Source organism: Dromiciops gliroides, chromosome 4 (assembly GCF_019393635.1).
Source record: "Dromiciops gliroides isolate mDroGli1 chromosome 4, mDroGli1.pri, whole genome shotgun sequence".
Taxonomy (NCBI): Eukaryota; Metazoa; Chordata; class Mammalia; order Microbiotheria; family Microbiotheriidae; genus Dromiciops; species Dromiciops gliroides.
Window position 1 is genome coordinate 148912382 of NC_057864.1, and position 25355 is coordinate 148937736.

The 25355-nt window shown below is 40.1% G+C and overlaps 1 protein-coding gene across 1 annotated transcript in view; it reads right to left on the bottom strand.

Moving 5' to 3' along the window:
- The window catches only part of DISC1 (DISC1 scaffold protein), a 531299-nt gene that overhangs the window by 372356 nt on the left and 133588 nt on the right, over positions 1-25355 (bottom strand). The window contains 1 exon segment of the mRNA XM_043999680.1: positions 18719-18954. Within this exon segment, the coding sequence (XP_043855615.1) occupies positions 18719-18954 (236 nt within the window).

Consider the following 25355-nt stretch of genomic DNA (forward strand, 5'->3'; position numbering starts at 1 on the left):
TCCCCACTCGGCACTACTATAGGAGAGTAAACATTTATAGTTTTTCATAATCCAGACCCTTCCTACCTCTCCAGTATTTTTTTTTTTGAGCAGCTAGTCAGTTTTATTCTTTATTGTGGACCCCATTCGGCTTCACGTAGGGCAGCTCCTAATAGTTATGCTTCAGGCACAGCCTCTCTAACAGGTGTTCTCTCAGCCCGGACTGAGGGTCGTCATACATGTGGCACAGGGTGGTCAGGTGGTCGCCCTGGTGCTTTTGTAGCTTCACCTCGCTCAGGTCATGGCTCTCCTGGAAGTCGCAGGGGGTGTGGATCCCCTTGGCTGGAGGCCAGGGCGTGCAGCTTCAGGAGGGCCTGGTTCAGGCCCTTTTCTAGGCTCAGGGCAGCCTCCACGGCACCCAAGCTTTGCCCCCACTCATCTTGAGCAGGTTTCTGCACAGCCTGGAGGAGGACCCTGCCCCCACGTTGGTTCTGGAGCCGTATAAAGCGCTCGGCGCCGTCGTCTTTGTCCTTTGCCAGGTCCCTGAAAAAAAATGCGACATCGTCCAGGTCGAAATAGAAACGCAGGAACAGGTAGGAGTAGGAGGCCTGCAGGTGAAGGTTGGATAGGCGTTTGATCGCGACCTCGAAGTTTTGGCGGATCTGGGAGGTGGAGCTCATGGCACCAACGGCAAAGGCAGGAGGCGGCTAGTCCCAGAGCTGTTTGGTCTCAAGGCCAGGGGCGAATGGTCCCGGCGGCTGATGGTCTCGAAAGCGGGGGTTCGGCAGTCCCAGGGGCAGGTGAGCTGCAGAAGGGCGAAGATCTAGCATGAGGGGAGCCAGGGGAACCCTGGGTCTGTTCTGTCCAAACACTGTTGAAGCAGGAACCAGAGCCGGGCAACGAGGTCTCCTCTCTAGTCTTCTTACCATTTACCCACACATTCTATAAGCCAGCTTCACTGGCCTGCTTCCTCTTCTCACATACAATGTTCCATCTCTGATCTCCATGCCTTTTCATTGGCTGTCCTCCATCCCTGGAATTCTCTTCATATTCACTTCTACTTTTTTTTTTCACTTCTACTTTTTTTTTTCACTTCTACTTCTTAACCTCTTACTTCTTACCTCTACCCTAGTTTCTTTCAAATCCCACATTCTGTAGAAGCCTTTCCTGGTCTCCATAGCTGCTAGTGCTTTCCCCTCTGAAATTCCCTTTTATATGCTCTGTAGATACCTTGTATGAATCTACTCATTTACATGACTCATTAGGACGGGAGCAACTGAGATATAGGAAGTGTTTTTGCTTTTCTTTGTATCCCCAGCCCTTAGCCCAGAACCTAGCATCTAGTACACATTTAATAAATCCTTTTTGACTGACAGAGGGATTCTGTGAGGCAGATGTGAGAAGAGAATGCATTCTAGGCATGTGAGATGGCCAGTATAAAGGGCAGCACAGAGATGGAAACGCAATGGCATATGTGAGAAAACAGAAAGACCACTTCTGCTACACAATAATTTGGCTGGATTAGGAGGGAGAATAACCAAGAGATAGAGGTTTAGACTCGATTGTAAAGAATTTTAAAAGCTGAACAGAAGCTAAATAAATAAAAGTTAATTTGAGACCAAGGTAGAGAAAGAGGGCTTAATGAATACTTTCAGTAAAAATTGGTGCTTGAGCTGAGCCTCAAAGAAAGATATGGATTCTGAGAGGCAGCACTGAGAAGAAAGTATATTTCAGGAACAGGGAATGCCAAGATTGGGGAGCAGGTATTGGTCCAATTTGGCTGAAACATAAAATGTATTAAGGAAAAAAATATCAAGTTGGTCTGAAAAAGTAAGTGGAAGCCAGGTGGTGGAACACTTTAAATGCAGATCAATGAGTTTTTATTTCACTCTATGGTAATATTGAGGTACTCAATATTTATAAGGAAAGGAATGACACATAAAGGAACAGAAATTATAAGATGTTAGAAAGTCCATTAATTTATTAGGGGAAATTTGGTGAGTAGTTGTTGTTTGTCCTTTGTTTTCAAAGAAGACACATGATACCACAATGTTGGAGTCAGGGTATGGGGTGTGTGTGTGTGTGTGTGTCTGTTCCTGATCAGACCAATATGAGTCCAAAAGGCAAAACCACATATTGGGTACAAGTGTTCTTGCTAGAACGTTTAGAGTAGAAGTGACTTTGGATTTTTTGCAGCTTATATTTTCTTTCGTTTCTATGATTCTGCTTTGCTCTTGGAGTATAGTGCCTTCTTTGATGCTAAATGGTCCTTTGCCCAGCACTTCTCATATCTTATAGTCAATACAAAAGTTCATCAGAAACACCTTGAAAGTATCCTTTTATTGCTGCTTCTGACCACCATGTGACACTGAGAGCATATGAAAGATGATGGCAAAATTGGGTTCCCCAGAGAAGTTCATAAGCATTCTACACCAATTTCATAATGGCATGTTTCCATGCGTTCTGGATGAAGGATGATGCTTCTCATGTTTTCCCAGTACCCAATGGAGTGAAGCAGGATTGTGTGCTTGCTCCCATTCTCTTCAGCATGGTTTTCCATAATGTTGTCATATGCCTTCAATGAGGATGAAAATGGCATCAAAATCATCTTCCTTACTGATGGCAAACTATTTGACTTGAAAAGTCTACAAACCAAGACTAAAGTGGAGGGGGAGATGGTGCACAACTTTTTGTTCACAGGTGACTGTGCACTCAATGAAGTCTCTGAGGTTGAGATGCAGCATAGTATGAATTGATTCTCTGCCTTCTGTGCTAATTTTAACCTGACAATCAACACCAAGAAAACAGAGGTCCTCCACCAGCTAACACCACACCATCCATACGTGGAACCATTGGTCACAGTAAATGGAGAAATTCTGAATGCTATGGATAAGTTAGTTCACTTACCTTAGCAATACACCCTCTAGGGCTGTCCACACAGATGATAAGACTGATGCACATCTTGCCAGAGCTAGCTGAGTATTTAGGAGAGAAGTATCAAGCTGCATACCAAAATGCAGGTCTACAGAGCTATCTTGCTTACTACATTGTTGTATGCCTGTGAAACCTGGACAGTCTATCAATGCCATGCCAGAAAATAGATCTGTTTCCACTTGAATTGTCTCAGGAATATCCTGAAGATTACCTGGCAAGATGAGGTACTGGACACTGAAATCCTCTCTTGAGCTGAACTGCCTAACATTCAAACTCTACTACAAAGAGCACAACTCCACTGGAGGGGCTGTGTAGTTCAAATGCCAAACTCATGCTTACCCCAAAAACTAATTTTTGGAGAACTCACATATGGTAAGCACTTGCATGGCAGTCAAAAGAAGCTGCAGAAGGATATGCTCAAGGTATCTGTGAAGGTGAGTTGACCTTTCAAGTGAAAGGTGAGTCACTGAGAACAAAGAAGCTCTGATTAAAGGATTTAAGTTACTGTGCCTCTAGGACATATGAGACCGAGCCTGGGGCTGGTGTGGTGAAGAGACTGAAAAATCTGACTGAAGCAAAGGAAACAACTGGGGGCCAAAAGCAATTTGTTGTTGTTGTTTGAAGATAATCATCAGCAAGATGGCATTAACTGTTAATTTCTGATTAGCTCAATAAAGCAGTTCTAGCCATTGTCCTTCAGCACCATCTAGTGCTTTGTGAGAGGTAAAGCCTCTCAGATGTTTCTGTTGCCACTTTCTCATCCTGTTTTGAGAGAAAATCAGAAAGGAGAAAGACAGGTCCTGCAGCTGCTCTGCTGTATCAAAAGAGGTGACTATGCTTGTTTACTTTGCCCAGAGAGTGAACCTGACCCATTTTCTGTGAGCTCAGTTCTGAGTGAATAATGTAGCATCCTGGTGAGTAAATAATTGGCAGCCCAAAGATGGATCACTTAATGAACTTTGCAGGTTTCTAACTTAAAGAGAATTGATGTTCAAATTAATTAGTAACATATTCTATGTACCCTTTCAAGTTGAAAGTGCTTATAAATGCCATGTTTGAGTATAGAAGAGGATTGCCCAGATGGAAATCAGTTAGGACCAACAGACTAGCAGTTAACAAAGGTTTTGTGTAGTATAGATGTTCCTGAATAATTTTGCATTATTACTAAGTAAATGATTATGCTGTTAAGGGTTAAAATTCTAGCTAAACTGTCTAAAATATCTAATGAGTGGTCGCCAATAAATTATAAGCTTTAGCAAGAGTTAGACTTTTAAGCATTTATTAAGGAGAATAAGAATTTGGTAAAGAGAGAGAAAAAGGCCTAGATTCCTATCTATTAAAGGGAGAGCACATTTCTAGCTCCCTTCTCCGCCAGAGTCCAGAGGAAAGAGAGCCGAGACTGAGCGCCAGTCTCTTCCTTCCTCCTCCCACTAGCCCGCGTCACTTCCTGACTCCTGGTCTTGCCCTCAAAGACCTTCCCTTCATGGGCAGAACTCCTCTACAGTAAGTATCCAGCAGGTGGCGTTATTCCAATCATTACAGTCCCCCCTGTTGTTCCTCAAGAAACAAAATGTTTCCTTGACGGAACAGTAAAAACAATATGATAACTATTGCTAACTAATAATATGTGAACAACAATATAGAAAAGGAAGAGAGGAAAGTTTTGTCCAGAGGGGTGATTTTTTTTGTCCTCATGAACCGACGCTTTGACATTAGTCTTGCAAAGGGAGGGCCTCTGCAGAGAATACATGTTACAGATGGTGTATATTATAACAGAAAGAGAAAAAAAACAACAAATCAAAACTGTTCATTTAAAGTCTCTGAAAGTCTTTTTTCAGATGTCCTCTAGGTGTAGTCGTGGAATGGAAGTCTTTACAGGGGTTGATGTGTGGATGCTGGTAATCAGCCAGGAAAATTTCCTACAAAATTGAGCTTAACACAACTTTAAAATAGCTTTGTCAATAATCAAATCAAACAATGAAAGTTCTCAAAAACATGTCTAAGGGAATTCAGAATCTTAGTTGTTACACATGAAACATATAATAAAACAAAAATTGAAACATTCTTTAAAATTATAATCTTACTATAGTCCCCCCTCATGGAGGGTAATTGAGAAGACAATTGCTGCAATATTAATTAATAAAAATAATTTTTATCTTTGTTTTATCACTTTTTGCATCATCTGCCTAATTATCCTCATGCCATTATGAGAAATTTAAAAATCTAATATAATTGGTAACAGGTGTCAAGGCCAAATTCAACACTGTATTTATCATGACATCTGAGATAATTATGGGGGTTACCATAAAAGAACAGAGAAATGATGGGATATGAGCATTCCCACACTTGAGCAATATATACTGCCCATGCAGTATGCCAGGTCTAAAATAGGTGGATGGAATATATGTCCATGCCACCGAACATATTGGAGGAAACTGAGTCAGACTTAATCAGATGCATGGGATTGAGATGTCCATGGCATCAGGCATATAGGAGGGAGCATAGAAGCCAGGTGTAGGAGTGAGATGGGTGGGATGAATACTTCCAGCCATCTGTACAATATTGTGGGGAAAAATAAAATAAAATATTAAACCAAGAGAATCCAACCTCAACATTAGTCAAAAGCCGTTCCCTCGGCCATACCTTGACTTCATGCATGTCTCCCCTCATGTGACAGTTCAGTGTCTGCTCTTGCATGTATTCCTCTTGTGATTGGATGGCATCTTGGCCAACTGGCATCTGATAACTCAGAATAAAGGCAATTAATGTCTTAAATGATAAGTTCCCATAATCCAAGTCTCATATGGATTTAAAATTGAGGATAATAAATGATTGCAAAAAATGTGAATACATCTTGACTCAGAATACAATATATAATTACGCAACAATTTCAAATAATACCCATTTTTTTTACTTAGTATACAATTACTTTTGTGAAAAATCAGAACATATTTAAATACAAGTTAAAGCACAACAGAATCTCAAAGAAAACTTTTTTTTTTGAAAAAAGAAAACTTTTACAAATGTTCCCCTCTTTTTTTGAATATGCTTATTAAAAATAATACTTCTAGAATCAATTTACACTTGCCATGGCAACCAATTTGCCAGGGAAATGCTTTAAAGAGTTTGATCAAATAATCAGTTGAGAGAAAAAAAAATAACAAAAACAAACAACTCAGAATATGGGAGCACAATACTCCTAGAATTAACATTGTATTATGAAATCAAAACCATGTTTCAAAATTAGATAGATGAATGAATAGAAGAAAATACACGTGGAATAATAAAAGACAATGAAATTCAAACTAGGGAAATCTAAATGAATATGAATTTAATATCAATAAGAGTATTATAAAATATAAACTTGATCACATGACTATAAAAAGCTTTTACAAATATTCTCCTTGTTTTAGAAACTAAGTATAAGACACAATCTCAAAAGCATTAAAATCTCTATGAAAATAAACCCATACCATTAATTTCAAAATGTATATGTAATAGTATAGAAATCCTATGTAACCTCTGAACTGATACTATTAATAATCTGAGTGAATTTAGAACACTTTTGATTCCGATATCTAAAATCCCCAATACTCATATCAATACCTTGCTGCTTACTTCTACATTTCTGTAAAATATATACCCTTCCATGGCAAAAGCAGAGTCTTGAACTATGTTGATGATTGTCATTCTTATTCAGCTTAAGTTTTTCTTCTTTAACCCCTCTATATTGTCTGTCAGTCTTTTCACCATACAAATGCTTTATAAGATTACTAATGAAAGACAAAAGCAGGTTAGCAAAATTATGAACAAAACGAGCATATCTGGAATTTAAAGAGTTTTCTAAGATTGTCTCAAAAGCACAGCCAGGGCGGGGAAGGGCTGAGCCTGAAGCTGCAAATGCAGTTAGAGAAAGTTGAGCATGCGCATTAGATCTTTGGACTTCCCGGGCCAGGGAAGCAATGGGCTTGGCCATGGGAGGAGTAGAGGGTGGGGTTTGGAGAGGAGGGGAGGGACCAGAGCAATTAGAATCAGACTTGATTTTGAACTCAGGCCTGGATTCCTCTTCCCCCACTTGGCCTCCAGGTGCTAGGGGATTAAAAGCTTCTAGAGGGTGGGTCATTGCCTCCAGGCATGCAAAATTAAAGCAACAATTACTGTTAGAACTGGGAAAAGCTGCGGGAATCTTTTCAGGTTTCTCTGAAAAAGCATGGTTGGGAGAGGGAGAGATATTTCCTTGTGTGAGTAAGTTGCTGGCTCTTTTAACAAAAATAAAAAGAAAAATAGAAAATCCACAAAAACAAAGCATTAACATGATCTTATCTCCCATTTGTCTGGTTAAACAGACTAAAATCAAAAATAGGGTAATTAGGGAGTTTAAAAGGTCCATTCGAAAAATTTAAAGGAAAACACAGCCAGTACACCAGTACTTAGCAGTTAAAGGGAGAGGGAGGGGAAATTTCTTACCCAACCAGAAGATCAGAAGTGAGGTTCAGCTTTCCTCTTCGTGGTCAGCCATCTGTTAAGGGTTAAAATTCTAGCTAAACTGTCTAAAATATCTAATGAGTGGTCGCCAATAAATTATAAGCTTTAGCAAGAGTTAGACTTTTAAGCATTTATTAAGGAGAATAAGAATTTGGTAAAGAGAGAGAAAAAGGCCTAGATTCCTATCTATTAAAGGGAGAGCACATTTCTAGCTCCCTTCTCCGCCAGAGTCCAGAGGAAAGAGAGCCGAGACTGAGCGCCAGTCTCTTCCTTCCTCCTCCCACTAGCCCGCGTCACTTCCTGACTCCTGGTCTTGCCCTCAAAGACCTTCCCTTCATGGGCAGAACTCCTCTACAGTAAGTATCCAGCAGGTGGCGTTATTCCAATCATTACAATGCCTAAGGTCTAAAAGTATTATTATTGTGAGTAAGTGGTTTATATAAATAAAAATACATTAGTTGGGGCTCAAAAGCTAAAGTATTGAGTAGGGGGAGTATATTCCCTATCAATGAGGTAATCTCTTGAATTTAGAGAGAATTGAACATAGCCACATGGTAGTAATCTATCTCTGGGACTCAAGACCTGACAGTGTGAGAGTAGATTGAAATGATCAAACTAGCCAAGAAAATAAGTAGGTGTCCATACAACTAGGTAAAAAGTATGAGGCCCTATACAGTATAGGCAGTCATCTCATATCACCTCACTTGTATTATATATGGAAATAGTGTAAAAGGGGAGAAAAGGGGAAAAGGATAGGGATGGGGAAGACTCTACTTCAAATAGAGTTCTTTTATTTTTTTAATTAATTTATTTATTTATTTTTTTTTTTTTTAGTGAGGCAATTGGGGTTAAGTGACTTGCCCAGGGTCACACAGCTAGTAAGTGTTAAGTGTCTGAGGCCGGATTTGAACTCAGGTACTCCTGACTCCAGGGCCAGTGCTCTATCCACTGCGCCACCTAGCTGCCCCTCAAATAGAGTTCTTAATCATATAAAATCTAAATTTTTTCTCTTCCCATTTTTGTACCTTGACTATATCTCCAAATACAAAAGAAAGGCAACCCCTACCTTATATTCAAATAGGAAGATAAAACACATATAGGAAAGTGGTGACAAACAAGAAAGTATGGATCTAGTTAGGAAGAGGGATTGTGAGCAGAACTAGAAAGAAATAGAGTGCAGTGCACCTTCCAACAATGTCATATTATCCATTTGACTGGAGGAGAGAGAGAGAGAGAGAGAGAGAGAGAGAGAGAGAGAGAGAGAGAGAGAGAGAGAGAGAGAGAGAGAGAGAGAAGGAGAGAGAGAGAGAGAGAGAGAAAACAGAGGTAGTAGTAGGTGTACAAAATACTGAAAATTATGGATTTTCCCAGACTGAAGGAAAGACTGAAAAGAATTATGAAAGGAAGAATCCTCACCTGACAGGGAAGGCCAGGAATTTTTGTTCTCCACAAGAGGAGAGATGATTAGAGTATTACCACTGGTGGCAAGAAAGACAATGCTGACTGAATGTAACTGGCTCACTTAAGGGGTGATCTTTCTGTAAAGAATTTGTTACTTGTATGGATGTACCAGTTAGCTGTGCTATGGGATCTGGTGAAGGTACATCATCTCCATTTTCTCTCCTGCTCATTATTTCCTGACTAACTGGCATCTCTATTTTTAAGAGTTTCCCACTCTATTTAAATTTTGTTTATTGTGTATACCTTTATAAAGAGTTTTGTCTCCATGTAAAGATGTGTTGTTTTTTGTTTTGTTTTCCATTCCAAGCTAGTATTTACCATTAAGGACTAGACCCACATAAGGAAGAAAAGCTCAAAAGAGACCAATTGCCTTAGATTAACCACAAGCTTATATTAAACTCCTTCACTGACTGAATAAAATGGGGCTTCATAAGAATAGAAAATGGAGAAATTAAATAGGTGACTTGTGAAATAGAACATTTAGATGAAAACAGTTTGTAGAATGCATTTCTCCAGGCAAAACTGAAATACTTACAAGTCAATGTAAAGCCTCCTTCACTTCAAAAAACAATGACAGGCACAACTATAGTCATTAGAGAGAAGATAGCCAGTAACTGAAAGCAATATACCAGGTAGCAAACAGATGAGAATTAAACATGGCTCCCACCCAGTTGGTTCAAAAAATCTAATAAAACCAAAAAACCAGAAAAGAAAAAGAAATATAATATATGCTGAAGAAGGAACAGATCCTCAATCTGTCACCCAACACATTAGATAATGCATAGACAACAAAGTTTTGCAATGAAAACCTATCAATCTTCCCCTTTCCTTACTCTATTACCTACCACACACTGTGTTAATTTGTGTAAATATTTATCTGACAAAACCAGCAGGTCCGTTTAAAAAAGGTAAAGCTTGTTGCAAATAGAAAAGCTAAAAGTCACATGAGCGAGCATCTTCAGCAAAGCAAAGCTCACCTCTTCCATTCAATTATTTTTAAAATATTCTGTTCTTTTCTTCTATAAAATATTTTTTTAAATCCACTCATGGAGAAAAGGAAATATTAGTGAGTGAAGATTACAAAATTACAAAATACAAGCTTATCTAATATGTTAAAGAGGCAGTCCTTTAGAAGTCTCTGAATTTCATCCAATTTAGCAGCATTTCATTTACCTCAGGCCACAACCCTGCTCTATTAATGAGACATTAAGCCTAGCACACAGCCTCCATCCAGAAATATTCCTTGGGCATCTCCACTGTGCTCAGGGATTTGCCTCATCTCTCGAAAGCCTTCTTTATTGTTTCCCTGTCTCTTCTGCCTTTAATAAGATATGTATCTGAGGAAAAGAGAAAGGCTATTGATTTTTTCAGTCAATTGTGAGCTGCTGAATTTCATTACTTCAAATCTCATTTGAAGGAAGACCTGACATCGCCCCATGGATTATTCATTCTGCAGAGAAGTGTGTGGTATGTGGAGACAATGAAGAGGGGAAGTGAGAGGCACACCAAGTGAGTTGCATCTTCCTGGTGTACACACTGCAGTTAACCTAATAGTACTACAACAAAAGCCACCTGGTTTGCAGTCTACTGCCCTCCACAGTCCATCCACCCTGAATGAGGCTCGTCTCTGTGTACCACTATTCCCCAAAGCATAGAATGTCTGCCCAGACAGAGCATCTGCATCCAGGGGTAATGTTTGATTCATAGCTTGTGTGGATGGTTCATGAGGAGATATGACATGTTTCCTCCAAATACACAACCAGAGAAAATGCATCCATGGGCCTCCAGAATATATTTCATGCTTAGCTTGAAAAATTTGAGGAATGAATGAATGAAGAAATGAAGAATCCAGGCACAATCTAACATGAACCAGGCACACATTTCTAAATGGATTGTGCTAAATGAAAGTGCTCAGTCTCCCACATGAGTATCATCATAATGGTAATTATTGCATTCGTTAGGTGTTGGCACAAATACCAGATACATGTTGGTTTGCAAGATACACACATTCAACTAGCCACTAACAGTGAAAGAAAAGAAAACCGCACTGGAGAGAAATGTTGTATGTCCCAACTACTCTCTTTGTGCTTCAAACTATCTCATAAATGAATAATATCCATGCTAAGGGAAGTGCCTGAAACTAAATGTTCATCTCCTCTATGCCTAGAAGGAGAGCATGGTGAGACAAGGACAGACACCAACTTGATTTGACAAAGAAATGGGTTGGATGAATATAAGGGATGGGAACCAAGCTCATAGGTACAAAGTAGTCATTAAATTTGATTTTCTCACTACCCCTTTCTACTTTGCACTCCACAAATTTGTCTAGTGGAAAGAGCGCTGGCTCTTGAAGTCAGATAACCTAAGTTCACATACTGTCTCTTATACTTAACTACATTTGGGACTTTGGACAAGATGATTTGCTCCCCTGGACCTTAGTATCCTCAAGTGTAAAATGGGGAAGTTGGGCAATGTGACCTTCTGCTCTAGATCTAAGATCTTATGATCCCCCTCACCCACACTTACCCCAACATGGTGAGGAAGGTGGTGACTGGGTCATGCTGTGTTTAAGGTGATGGGAATTAAAGTAGAGATATTTTGTAGGCAGCCTTAGGTTTTTCTCATTTCCCTTTTTCTGTCAACCCACCATTCCTCTGCATACTAGATTCTATATAACAAAACACTTTACCCTTTGCATGTTGGAAGAAAACCCCTCTCAGCAACTAAGGTCAAATAGCAGCTCTCCTTGTCATAAGCAGGCAGCATTCAATTTCCATCCCTTTATCTCCAAGCTACATGTCCAAACAAATCATTGGAATTGTAAAACTTCTGCTTTCATTTCTAATGCCTAAATGGAAAGCAAATGGGGAAGGGGAGGAATGAAGTTTCCCTAGCCCACACCACACTCATCCAGAGGATTGATTCTCAGTGTGCCAAGGTCACCAATGATGCCCTTCATGCAATCAGACACCCTGCCACCAGTAATAGGCTCAGAAATGCCAAATGCAATTAAGAAGTTTATTGTCAAGTTCAAGGCATGCTTTATTGTAAGGGGCTAAAATTCTAGCTATACTATCTAAAATCTAATGAGTGGTCACCAATAAATGATAAGCTTTAGCAAGAGTATTTAAATGTTTAAGTATTTATTAAAGAGCATTAGGATCAGAGAGAAAGATAAAAATCTAACTATTTCTAAGAGACCCTATCATCCGACCCACCATGCCAGGTCAGGAACCAAAAAGAGACAGAACCCTCCACCAGCGTCCACTTCCTACTTCATGTCCTCCTCCCAGAAATGTGACGCTTCTCAAGTTGATTGGCAGGTAGCCTTGATAGACAGTACCCATGAGCAAATGTCACTTCCTGACGCTAAGGACCTTGACCTCATTGCTTGCCTTCAGAGGCCTTCTCCTCATGGTGGAGCTTTTCTACAGTAAGTCTCCAGCAGGTGGTATCATTCCAATCGTTACATTATCCAGAACAAGGAATATATTATTTCTTTTGAATTTCCACACTCTTTCTGGGGTGACTAAATCACAGCCTACTTCTCCACAGACAGCACAGAATGTTTCTGGTCAACAAGGTATAACTACTTTTATTGGTAACAGAAATAATGATACGGTAAGTTTTTTATTTTTGTAGATGTTTTATAATCTTGAAAAACTCTCTTCATTAGAACATGTTTCATGATTTTCCCTTTTCATATGTTATCTAGCCATTCCAAATCTGAGCAAGCCAAAAATAAACTCCCCAGGTACACAACGACTAGAAGATAGAACCCCCAACTCAGCATTGTCCAGAAGAGAGAAAAAAAATTTGAGATAATCGTCTTGTGGCACCAAGTCCAAACTCCTCCTAGACTCCCTTCTCCAACTAGTTGGCTCACTCACCCTTCTGTACCCACTTCAGCAGGTCAGGGTGGATGTTTCCAGACAGGGGACCAAGGTTACAGCCATTCAGCTACTTGAGAGATCTCAAGTCTTTCAGGTTACTAGAGTCAACTCTAGAGGATACACTCCTATCACTTGCCACTATTGCTTCTGAGCCCTGACTAGTGTGTTTCCCATTTACACACAATAGGTCACAATGACACCACCAACTCTTACACATGAGAAACTCTCTTGATTCCCAGTGAATATTTAATAAACATGATTAACTTTCATAGAGGAGAAAAGGAATTTCCTCTTCAAAATATGAAAATATAATTTCATTACATTACCTCTTATTTGTTCTCATCTCTGTCCACCCTCCCACCTTGCTCTAACCCCTAGATTACAAAAACTCCTAAGATTGGTGACTCAGAAAAATCCTCCCTCCTTTGCCTAATGCCATGGTCATTGTAGTACAGAACAGTGAGTTCTCAACACAATAGAAGTATGCCTGATGAAAAGAGATCATCTTTCCCAAAATGTCTGAGCCTAGAAAGCATATGCTCATTAGAACATATTACCAGCACCCCATTGACTCATAAAATGACTTGTTTATAGTGCTTAGTGATTGCATCATAGAGGCAAAAAATGGAAGAATCTAGGAAGAAGAAAATTCATGATGCATACTTTTTTAAATTTAATTTAATTTTTTGTGGGGCAATGGAAGTTAAATGACTTGCCCAGGGTCACACAGCTAGCAAGTATCAAGTGTCTGAGGCCAGTGCTTTATCCACTTTGCCACCTAGCCGCCCTGGAGCCAGAGTATCATAATTCCCAAAGACTTTAAGCAAATATACCTTCACTTAATGCTCTACTTGCCCTTGTTAGAGCTCTAGAGAGCTCCCCATTTTCCAGGAATCATGGACATCAGAAAAATTGTTTTCCTGGGATGCTTTGTTGGGAATCAGAGATGAAGTTAAACTCATTTATTCATGATTGAGTGTGGAGAAATTTTTTTTTTCTCTATTTCTTTGCAATTATGTCCCAATTAAATATTTCACTATTTCAATATATAGTTCCTAAATACTCTAATAGTAAAATGTAAGTTGAATCTAAATGACCTATAAATGTTCTCAGGAAACTGGGATGGGGTTCAAGTCCAGTAAGGTAAATTATAATCATCCCAAATATCCCCACATTAAACCTTAATCCATGTGAATCTAGAATATAATGGAGAATAGGAGGCACATCTTTTAGCCTCTGCCTAGGAATATCAACCAGAAAAGAGATTTGAATTCTTAGATTTGAATGTGGTAGAACTCCCCAAAATAATACCCACATAGCACAATTTACTGCTCACTGACTATATTATTGAGAGTTCTTCCTCAAATAAAACTTCGTTAACTTTGCTCTTGGTGAGGTGGGGGTGGGAGGCTTCCCCCAAAGGAGAAGTTTATTCTATATGTGATGTCTATATCCATTAAACTGCCATTCCAAGGTGGTACATTTTTATGAATGGCTTCAATCATTGGAGGTGTCCCATCTCATAGATTTATTATTGAGCTGAAAAAGGATTAGAGATGATCTAATACAACTCCCTCACTTTACAAATGAGGAAATAGAGGCCCAGAGAGGTGTGTTGTTCAAGGCCACACAGCTAGCTAATAGCAGAGTCAGGATGAGAACCCTGTCCTCTCAACTCAGAGTCTAAGCTCTTTGTACTACATCATCCTCGATACAATAAAGTTCAAATTTCTTAATTACTTTTAGTCTGGTAAATAGTAGTCAGTTAGTCAACAAGCCTTTATTGGGCAACCAGTTTGATTCTGATAGAGTTTGGGTACTTTAAATTAATTTTGTAAATAAGCATAACCCTTGGGGCAGATAAGTGGTACAGTGGATAAAGCACTGGCCCTGGATTCAGGAGGATCTGAGTTCAAATCGGGCCTCAGACACTTGAGACTTACTAGCTATGTGATCCTGGTCAAGTCACTTAACCCTCATGGCCCCACCAAAAAACAACAACAACAACAACAACAAACCTTGATAGCCAACCCTTCCTCCTAATAAGTTATGGTAAAAATTAAAGTCAAATAGCATTCTATCCCAGGGTTCTTAAACTTTTTCCACTCATGACCCCTTTTCTCCTGAGAAATTTTTATATGATCCTGGGTATATAGGTATCTAATAATGTGATAAAAAAAATAGAATTTGGCAGACACCCAGGGATCTCACCTGATTGATTTAGTATTGTTTGAGAAACCGATTAAGTACCTACCTGGGATGATTAAATATAGGCCACACCTGGCTTGCCCTGTTGCCAAATTTTGGTGACCCCCACGTTCAGTTACATGACCTCACATGGGGTTATGATACACAGTTTATTTTAATAGTATTTTATTTTTTCCAATTACGTGTAAAGATTGTTTTCAACATTCATTTTTGTAAGATTTTGAGTTCCACATTTTTCTCCCTACCTCCCTCCCTGTCCCCCGCCCAAAGCTAGAAAACAATCTCATATAGGTCATACATTACAATCATTTTATGAAAAAAGAATCAGAAAAATAGGGAAAAAACACAAGAAAGAAGAAACAAAACAAAACAAAAAAAACAACAGCAAAAAAGGTGAAAATAGTATGCTTCGATCTGCATTTAGACTCCATAGTTCTTTTTCTGGATGTGGAGAGCATTTTTGGAATTGTCTTGGATAATTGTATTATTGAGAAGACTATCACAGTTGATCATCACACAATGTTGCTGTTATTGTGTACGGTGTTCTCTTGGTTCTGCTCCACTCAGCATCAATTCATGCAAGTGTTTCCAGGTTTTTCTGAAATCTTGCTCATCATTTCTTATAGCACAATAGTATTCCATTACATTCATATACCACAACTTGTTCAGCCATTCCACAATCAATGGGCATCCCCTCATTTTCCAGTTCTTTGCCACCACAAAAAGAGCAGCTATAAATCTTTTTGTTCATGTGGGTCCTTTTCCCTTTTTTATGATCTCTTTGGGATATAGACCTAAAGTATTGTTGGCAACCCACAGTTTAAAAAGCTTTGTTCTATGCCACTCACCCATCTTAAAGGTTACTAGTCATAGGTTTAAGGGCAAATGATTATTGATAAAGTGTATGTCACACCTGCTTTTTTTTTTTGCAGGGCAATGAGGATTAAGTGACTTGCCCAAGGTCACACATCTAGTAAATGTCAAGTGTCTGGGGCCAGATTTGAACTCAGGTCCTCCTGAATCCAGGGTCGGTGCTTTATCCACTGTGCCACCTAGCTGCCTCCAGCACCTGCTTTTTTGTAATGCTGCAAATGTCACAGAAAAGGCCAGCTAGCCAGTGAAAACTATAGCACTAGGCCTTTATTTGGAGCATTTAAAATCATATAAGGGAAAAAGCTTATTGTTTAACCTAAGACATGCAGGGGCATGTGGAGCTGGACAAGGGAAAGAGGAAGTAAGAACAAATCTGGGTTATAATCCCCAAAGAGACAAGGACACCACTCGATCTCTCTGAAGGGACTGGACATATCCAAGACCTAATCAAGAGGAGTGTCTGGATCTTCAGGTAAATGAATTTAGGCCACAGCAGGAGATGTAGACTGGATCAATAACTCAGCAAGAGACAGCCTTTCTCAGCTGGTACCCAGTTCATGCCCAACTTTCTTCACTTTTCTAATGCAAGTAAGTTTGGTCTCCATCCCACACCACAGTGCTGCTCAGTACAGAAGATATGGGTGAGGCATTTGTAGGGAGGGGCAAAATCTCTAACAATCATGTTTGATTGGTTTCCCAAGTGAAAAGAATCCTAACTGGTTTTCCTGTGATGGGGAAGAAGGTGCCTATTTGCAAGGTTGCTCTAGTCATAAAAGATCCCAGGAAGGAATTGAAGAGGAATTAGAATAACATGCAGGCAGAAAGAGAGAGCACCATGTCTCTGCTCCCACACAGGCAAGCACAGGCTGCTAGATGTCACAGAATGGCTGCTCAGGATCTTTGCTGGTCTTTAACTAAGGTGTTGACTCAACTTTGCTGCCATATGCTGGTGCTCAGATTCCTCATACCATCACCTATGGTTCTCTGTGACCTACTATTGAGGGGTATAGCTACTGGTTAGGATGTCCCTTTAAAAGGGGGGAGGTTTAAACTCATATAGTCCTCCTAGTCCCAGTTTATAACCTAGGCATTATGCCAGTCATTGCCAGTCAGGCACCTGGGCAATTCTATCAAAAGCCCTCAGGAAGGGTTTTTAAAAATACGTTCCTTTTTCTGTTTTTCTCCCACTACTCCTTGATTTCTTTTTTTTTTCTTTTTTCTTTTTTGTGGTAAGGCAATTGGAATTAAGTGACTTGCCCAGGGTCACACAGCTAGTAAGCGTCAAGTGTCTGGGGCTGGATTTGAACTCAGGTCTTCCTGAATCCAGGGCCGGTGTTCTATCCACTGTGCCACCTAGCTGCCCCTGGACAGCAGTGGTTTAATTTACAAATTTTTCTCAGTGATTTAAATTTTAAGTATATGCTAGTAAGCCTAGAATTCAAATGGATCTATTACAAAATTACTAAATAGATTAATTAATTTTCCTGCAGCAGATGGTGACTTTAATTCAAGACTTCTCTCCAACATAATAATGTATTATAATAAATAAATAAATAAATAAATGCCTTTCATATTTAAAAATGCTGCTAACACAACATCAGTAGGGTATTAGGAACTTAGCACATATTCTCTATAAACTCCCTTTTCATGCTTTTTCTAGAATTGTTATCCGTTTCACGTGTGTATGACTTAGTGAAATTATAACGTCTTTGAGGGCAAAGACCGAGCCCCATACATCTTTTGTATCTTTCACAGTTCTAAGGACAGAGGAGGTGTTTGTTCTTTCAGCATCGTTAACAGACATATTAATAGTCTACCTTCTCTTATCTAGTCTGTCTTGTGACCAACTATGTCCATTTACAAAATGATTGGCTAAGTTGCTTCTTCTGTCTTTGCACAGGCCCTTTGTATAGTTCATGCTTTTGTTGTATTCTACTTGACGCGTTGTTGTTGTTGTTTATTGTTGTTGTTGTTGTTGTTGTCGTCGATGATCAGTGGTTTCCAAGTGGTGTTCAATTCTTCATGACCCCATTTGGAGTTTGCCATTTCCTTCCCATTTTACAGATGAGGAAACTGATGCAAACAGGGTTAAGTGACTTGCCCAGGGTCACATGCCTAGTAAGTATCTGAGGCCAGATTTGAATTTAAAGATGAATCTTCCTGCTTCCAGGCCTGGTACTCTATCTACTGTACCACCTAGCTAACCCTACTTGACACTATCAAAAAAAAATCTACTTAACACTATCATATTTTTAATTGGTCTCGCATTCTACTCTGTTCTATCATTGTGGTATTCTTATAGTAAGGCATCATAGCATAGTAGATAGAGCAGTAGATCTGGAGTCAGGAAGACCTGAGTTCAAATGCTGCCTCAGGCACCCTGATCAAGCCATTTAACGTCTCAGCCTCAGTTTCCTCATCTGTGAAATGGGGACAACAATAATAGCACTTACCCTCACAAGACTGTTGTAAGCATCTACCAAGATCCACATAAAGTCAACTGCACATTTTAAAGTGCTATATAAATGTTAGCTATTTTTATTCTTATCAGTTACTGCATATGTGTACCTGTGCCTCATCTTCCCTGCTGGACTGAAAGCTCCACAAGAGGAAGGAACCATATCTTAATTATCTTCCACTAAATCTCCCCTAACACCACACCCAGTGTTTTTCATGTAGTAGGCATTTAATAAATGGTTGTGAAATGAGTGAGTTGCTATGAAATTGAGCCAGTCTTAGTCTTTGCTCTAGCCATCTGAGCTACCTGCACTGCCCAGAAAGAGTTTATTTACTAATGAGATGATGAAACAATTCAGTAACTGGAGGGTGCCACCAGTCATCCCATGAAACAACTAGAAAATAATTGAAGAAGAAAAAAAAAATACCTCTTCATAGTTCCAGGGAGCTCCAGACTAAATGGTATCTGATAGGACAAGGCTAGTGTGTCATCCAAGGCCTTCCTGACCTCCTGCAGCTCTCCCAGAGACACACATCCCAGCAAGGAAGTCAGCTCACAATCCTGAAATTGGACGAACCTCTCTTGCTCTTCTATATCCCGTCTTAATTGTTGATCTTTTGCTTCTAGCACAGACATCCTTGCTTGGAGTCCTTCGATTTCCTTCTGTAGGGGATAGGCAGAACAGATTTTACAGATTAACCCTGCTAACGGCAAACTGCTCAGCTGATAATGAGTCATTTAAATGAGAGTTAACTGGATGCACCAGAGCAGTGACTGATGCTTCTCCTTCTGAGGCAGGCAGATTTCTGAGGTTTGCTGAACTGGAAAAATCATGCCGGCTTTACATTTCTGATTAGTTGGCATAAGGAGAAACAGTCCTCCCCAAGCATGAAATAACTACTGGGGGCATCCAAAAATTTGACTTGGAAAAATGCCGTAAATGTATAAATTACTTCCATCATAGTGGATACAATGGTGAGATGCCAGGACAAGGAATATTATGGAATGTAGTCACTTATGAAGTACCTAATACCACTCAGCAGGTCGCCTCCAAACCCACCCTTCTGTCCATCTGAGCCCAAATGAAGGAATATGTGTGTGTGTGTGTGTGTGTGTGTGTGTGTGTGTGTGTGTGTGTGTAAATAAAGACCATAGACACATGTCTCTACAAAGTTATAATCTGGGGCAGGAATTGGCAAACAGTGGGGACAAATCTTCCTGCCACCTGTTTCTGGAGGGTCTGCAAGCTAAGAAGGATTTTTAACATCTTTAAACACAATAAAATTTTATTTTAAAATGTAAAGATCATTCTTAGCTCTGAGGCTTGGCCAGATTTGGTAATTAGTTTGCCTAATATAGTGAGTACAAGCAGAGTACTGCTGTCATCATATAAAATGACATTAATGGTGAGTTCTATCTAGCCTGTGCCATGGGCTCAAACATTTGATTTCTGTGGCTTCAGGATCCATTTTCAGTACAAAGAATGCAGAGCATCAACACCTCTTGAGATCAATCAGTCAATCAACATTTAACTCAGATTGGTAGAAGAGGCTAAAGCTAATGCCCAAGTGCTGTATTAGTCCTTCAATTCCAATCCAACAAGGATTTGTTAACTACCTACTGTGTAATATGGTACTGGACTAGATGCTGCAGGTACAAAGACAAAAGGGAAATCAGACTCTGACCTCAAAGAACTTCCTTCCATTCAATTAAAATTCCTTATTAGAACCCCACATGCTTCTACTTCCCTCACCAGACCTGGGAAATCATAAATGAGATATCAACAACACAGGCTTAGGAGAGCCATTAGCTATGTGCATAGCATAGCATCATAATTGGTTATGAATTAGCAAACTCTTTTGCCCTTTCCAATTCCTCAACTATTTTGACCTCTGCAGAATTTGGTGCTATTGACCATCCTTCCTCTGCCTGGACACTCTCTCCTCCCTCAGTTTTCATAGCACTTCTGGCTTCTCCATCTACCCATCTATCTGAATCCTCATCCATGCCCTACTCCTGTGTGTGGGTGTACCCCCAAAGCTTTATCCAGGGGCCTCATCTATGTGTAAACTCTCTCAATGATCTCAACCACTCCCATGAGTTCAACTATTATCTCTAAGCATATGAATCCCTTTTGCCTTTGTCCTATTGCCAGCCATGACTTGCCACACTCCAATCCTGGAATATTCTAACCATCTGCTGCTTTCACTCCTGTTCACTTGTTGCTAAATGAAGTGGGAGGAAATCACAAATCCAAGCTGACTGAGTTCACATACAAATTTGTTATTGCATCTAAAGCAGGCAAGGCAAGAATTCCACTGTTTCTAATTTATCTATTATCCCACTCTTCATAGTGACTAGTCCAAACATTTTCATCTCTCCTCAAGCCTTCCACAAAATAGTAATCACCAGGGATCAAACCCTTCTTCTCCCACCCCAGCCCACGTTCTTATCTGAGGACTTTTCCTCTTTCACTGAAAATAGTTGAGGCCATTCACCATGAGCTCTCTCTTCTCCCCTTCTCATTTCATGCCCCTCAACATCATACCCCTTTATCTTCTTCTTTACTCCAGTCACTGATAAGAAGTGGTCCTTTCCCAAGACAAAACTAAGCACATCAATTCATACCCTACACACTTCTCCAACAAACTGCCCCCACAATCAAGCTTACTCTCTAATTTTCAATTTCTCCCCTTCTACTGACTCTTTCCCTGCTCCCTACATTCAGACACCTATCTCCTCCATCTTTGATAAATTTTCACTTGTTCCTATCTTTCCTGCTCCTATATCTCTTTTCCCTTTCATGGAAAAATCTCTTTTAAAAAGCTATCTATACTCACTGTTTCTACTTCCTCTTTTTAACTTTCTTCTAAACCCTCCACAACATAGGATCTTATCTCCATATTCAACTGAAATTGCTCTTTCAAAAGTTACCAACGGTCTCTTCAAAATCTAATTCAAATATAATTAAAATCATTCCTTATCCTTCTTGACTTCTCTACAGTATTTACAACTGTTGTTTATATTCTCTCCTTCTGGATATTCAGTCTTCTCTGGTCTTTTCTTCAGTCTTCTCTGGGTTGTTCTTCTGGCCACTCATTCTCAATCTCCTTTGCTGGAAATTCACATATATCATGACCACCAAATGCGGATGCTCAGCAAGGCTCTGTTTTTATTTGTATTCCTAGTGTTTAGCATAGCACCTGGAACTTAGTAGGCTCTTAATGAATATTTGTTGACTGAAATAAGATGATTCCCAGACATAAACATCTACCGTTAATCTAGTCTTTGAGTTTCAGTACCACATCACCAACCACCTAATGATATTTTGATTTGGGATTTATTATAGGCATCTCAGACTCAATGGGCCCAAACTCTAGAACCCTTTCCCCTCAAAGTGTCCTCTCTTCTGAACTTCTCTGTCACTGTTAAGGGCACTACCACCTTCCTAGTTCAAACCTTAATGTCACCTTTGTGCAGTATAGAGTGTGCCACTGATCCTTATTCTTCCCTTTTAAAAAATCTCTACAATGGCTCACTCAACCTGCAATCAGTCATACTGGCATATTGGAGTTTCCTAGGGAGGGTGGCCACACTGCTACTATGTCACTCCCATTATACTATGAGATCCCTGAGAACAAGAACTATTTGGTTTTTTGCCTTTCTTTGTATCCTCAGTACTTAAAATAGTGTCTAGTACATAGTAGGTGTTTAATAAATGCTAGTTGACTGAATACTACAATTCACTTTTTTAAAGATACCAGACCCTTGATTTGAGGAACTATATTTCTTTTACTAACAACTAGAGCTTCTGGACCCCACCAGTCTCCTTCCTATTTAATGAATCAGTTAAGATGAGTCTGTCAATCAAAAATAAATATTCATTAAGCACCTATTATGAGCCTGGTACTCTGCTAAGTAATGGGAATATGAAGAAGGTAAAAGTCCCATCTGTCAAGAGAGAGATATGTAAACTCTTTACAAATAAGACATATGCAGGATAAAATGAAAATAATCAACAATGGGAGGGCACTATAATTAAAGGTCATTAGGAAAAGATTCACATAAAAGGTGAGATTTTTAGCCGGGACTTAAAGAAAGCCAGAGAGGAGGAAGAAGTGAGGTGCGGAGGAGGTGAAGAGGTAGAGAATTCCAGGCATAGAAGATGATGAGTATAAATCCCCAGAGTTTGGAAATGGAGATTCTTATTTGAGAAACAGAAAAGAAGAGGCCAGTGTCATTGGATTACAGAATATCTATAGTAGGGGGAGGATGGAGAGTTAGAAGACTTAGCAAGGCAGAAGGCAGGATATAAAGGGGTCTGAATATTAAACAGAGGATGTTTATTTGTTCCTGGAGGTGATAGGGAGACACTAGACTGTATAGGATAGTTGAAATGTTCAGACATGAACTTTAGGAAAATTACTATGATGGCTGAATAGAAAATAGATTAAAGTAAGGAGAGACTTGTGGCAAACAGGCCAACCAACAGGCTATTGCAGTAGTCTAGGTGTAATGTGATGAGGTTCTGCATCATGGTCGTCACAGTGTCAGAGGAGGGAATGTATGTGAAAGACCCCATGGATGTAAAACTGACTGGCCTTGGTCACAGATTGAATATGGGGAGTGAGAATGAAGAGTTGAGGATGACACCAAGTTTGCAAGCCTATGGAGGATGATCATGCCCTCAGCAGTAATAGGGAAGTCTGAAAGAAGGGAGGGATTGGGGGTAAAGATAATGAATTCCCTTTTGGACATGTTGACTTTAAGATGTCTACAGGACATCCACTTTGAGATGACCAATGGGCAGTTGGAGATGAGAGACTAGAAGTCATTGGAGAGGTTAGGGCTGGATAAGTAGATATGAGAAAGATGGCATCATCAACTCTTTCTTGGCAGGTGCCCCCCCCCCAAAGCAGGCAATCAGGGTTAAGTGATTTGCCCTAGGTCACACAGCTAGTAGTAGTCTGAGGCCAGATTTGAACTCAGGTGACTCCAGGACCAGTGCTCTATCCACTGGGCCACCCAGTTGCCCCAGATACCATTAACTCTTTTTTTTTTTTTTGGTGGGGCAATGAGGGTTAAATGACTTGCCCGAGGTCACACAGCTATTAAGTGTCATGTAGGGACCAATTTTTTTACAGTCAAGAGTCTAAAGCTGGATTTGAACTCAGGTTCTCCTGAATCCAGGGCCAGTGTTCTATCCACTGCACCACCTAGCTTCCCCCAACCATTAACTCTTAATCAGAAACATTTATAAGGCAAAAGTAAATAGAATCTTACTTTCTACTCATAAACTCAGGACACACTCTCCCACCAATGTAAACACTGTTCAATGGGAAAAATGACACAAATTCATAGAAAAATAGCAAGGAGGCATCTGAAGCAACACATCTGTTCAGGGCAATATAAAAATTACTGGCCTGCAGGCCTCAATGTCCTTTACCCCCACCAGGAAGAGTCTGTGCAATAATTCACTCAAGGGAGGGGCCACACTATCTCTGGGCCTCTCTGTCCTTCTGGGTGGGGCCACTTTTTGCAGATTATTCTTCTTGAAGTAGTTTACCTCTTTCAGTGAAACAGAAACCCCAAGCCTAGGATCTTTACAGCTTTTCCAGATCTGCTTCCTTAGCTGGACTCTACGGGGTGTGTGTGTGTGTGTGTGTGTGTGTGGGTGTGGGTGTGGGTGTGGGTATGTGTGTGGCGATAAGGGTTACATGACTTGCCCAGGGTCACATAGCTAGTAAGTGTCAAGTGTCTGAGGCCGGATTTGAACTCAGGTCCTCCTGAATCCAGGGCCGTTGCTTTATCCACTGTGCCACCCAGCTGCCCCCAAGGGTCTATGTTTTTAGGCAGTAATGTGCAGTGTAATCTCTGTAGTCTGCTCCCCTACCCCTACAATACATCAAGTTCAGTTCTGGTCAGTTCCCAGATTCAGGTGTTTTTTTCCTCAGGTTGGCTCTGGGAGGTGGCTGACCAAAACCTTTCTTCCTCCAATCAGCTCTTCTAGGCAGCAAATGAAGTTCTATTTCTGAGGTCTTCCTGTAATGCAGCTCTGAGGTCTGTTCTAACCCACTCAGAGGTCTGGACTTAACTAATCTTACTACTCTAAACAGCATCTCTTCCAATAAATGACTTGCCTCATATCAGTCATATATAATTGGATGTTAGAGAAAAGGACACAATGGTATCTCTACCCAGTGTAAAAATGGAGTGTTGTCCCATCCCACTGTGGGATGATTTTTCAATGTTCCTTTCACAACTGTCCTTGTTTCTGCCTCTATTAATAAAACTACGCAAGTAGAAAGGGATCCTACTTTAAACTCAACTGGCTCTTCATTCTCACTCATCCCACATACTCAATTTGTTGCTAAATTTTGTCATTTCTACCTTCACAATTCCCTTCTCTCCACTCATACATTACTACCCTAGTTGCAGTGCTCATCATGCCTTAGCTAGATTATTGTAATGACCTCCTAATTAGTGTCTCTGCCCACTCCAATCCATCCTCCATACAGCTGCCAAAAGGATTTCCTTAAATGCAAGTCTCACCATACCACTTCTCCTATTCAACAAATTCTAGTGGCATTATTACCTCTAGGAACAAATATAATTGTTGTTTGGCTTTTAAAACTCTTAACTGATGCCTTTCTCCTTTTCCATTTTTCTGACATTTCATTTCCCTTTCACACAATCTTCGATTCAGCCGTACTGCTTACTGGCTTTTCTTTGCTCACAACATTCTATCACCCATCTCCATCCATGCCTTTGGATCACTAGCTGCTCCCTATGCCTGCAGTTCTCCTCCCCATCCCCTCATCACTGCCTCTGAGAAACCCCACCCCACCTTCTTTCAAGACTCAGTACAAATACAGCCTTCTACAGAAGACTTTCCTGATTCTTCCCCCCTTCTCCCAGATAATAAAACTTCCCTTTTGAAGTTAATTTTCAACTACTCCGTGTGTACCTAATTATTTACATGTCATCTTCCCTGCTATGATGTGAGCTTCTCAAGGGCAGAGACTGGTTTTTTGCCTTTCTTTGAATTCCCATCACTTAGCCAC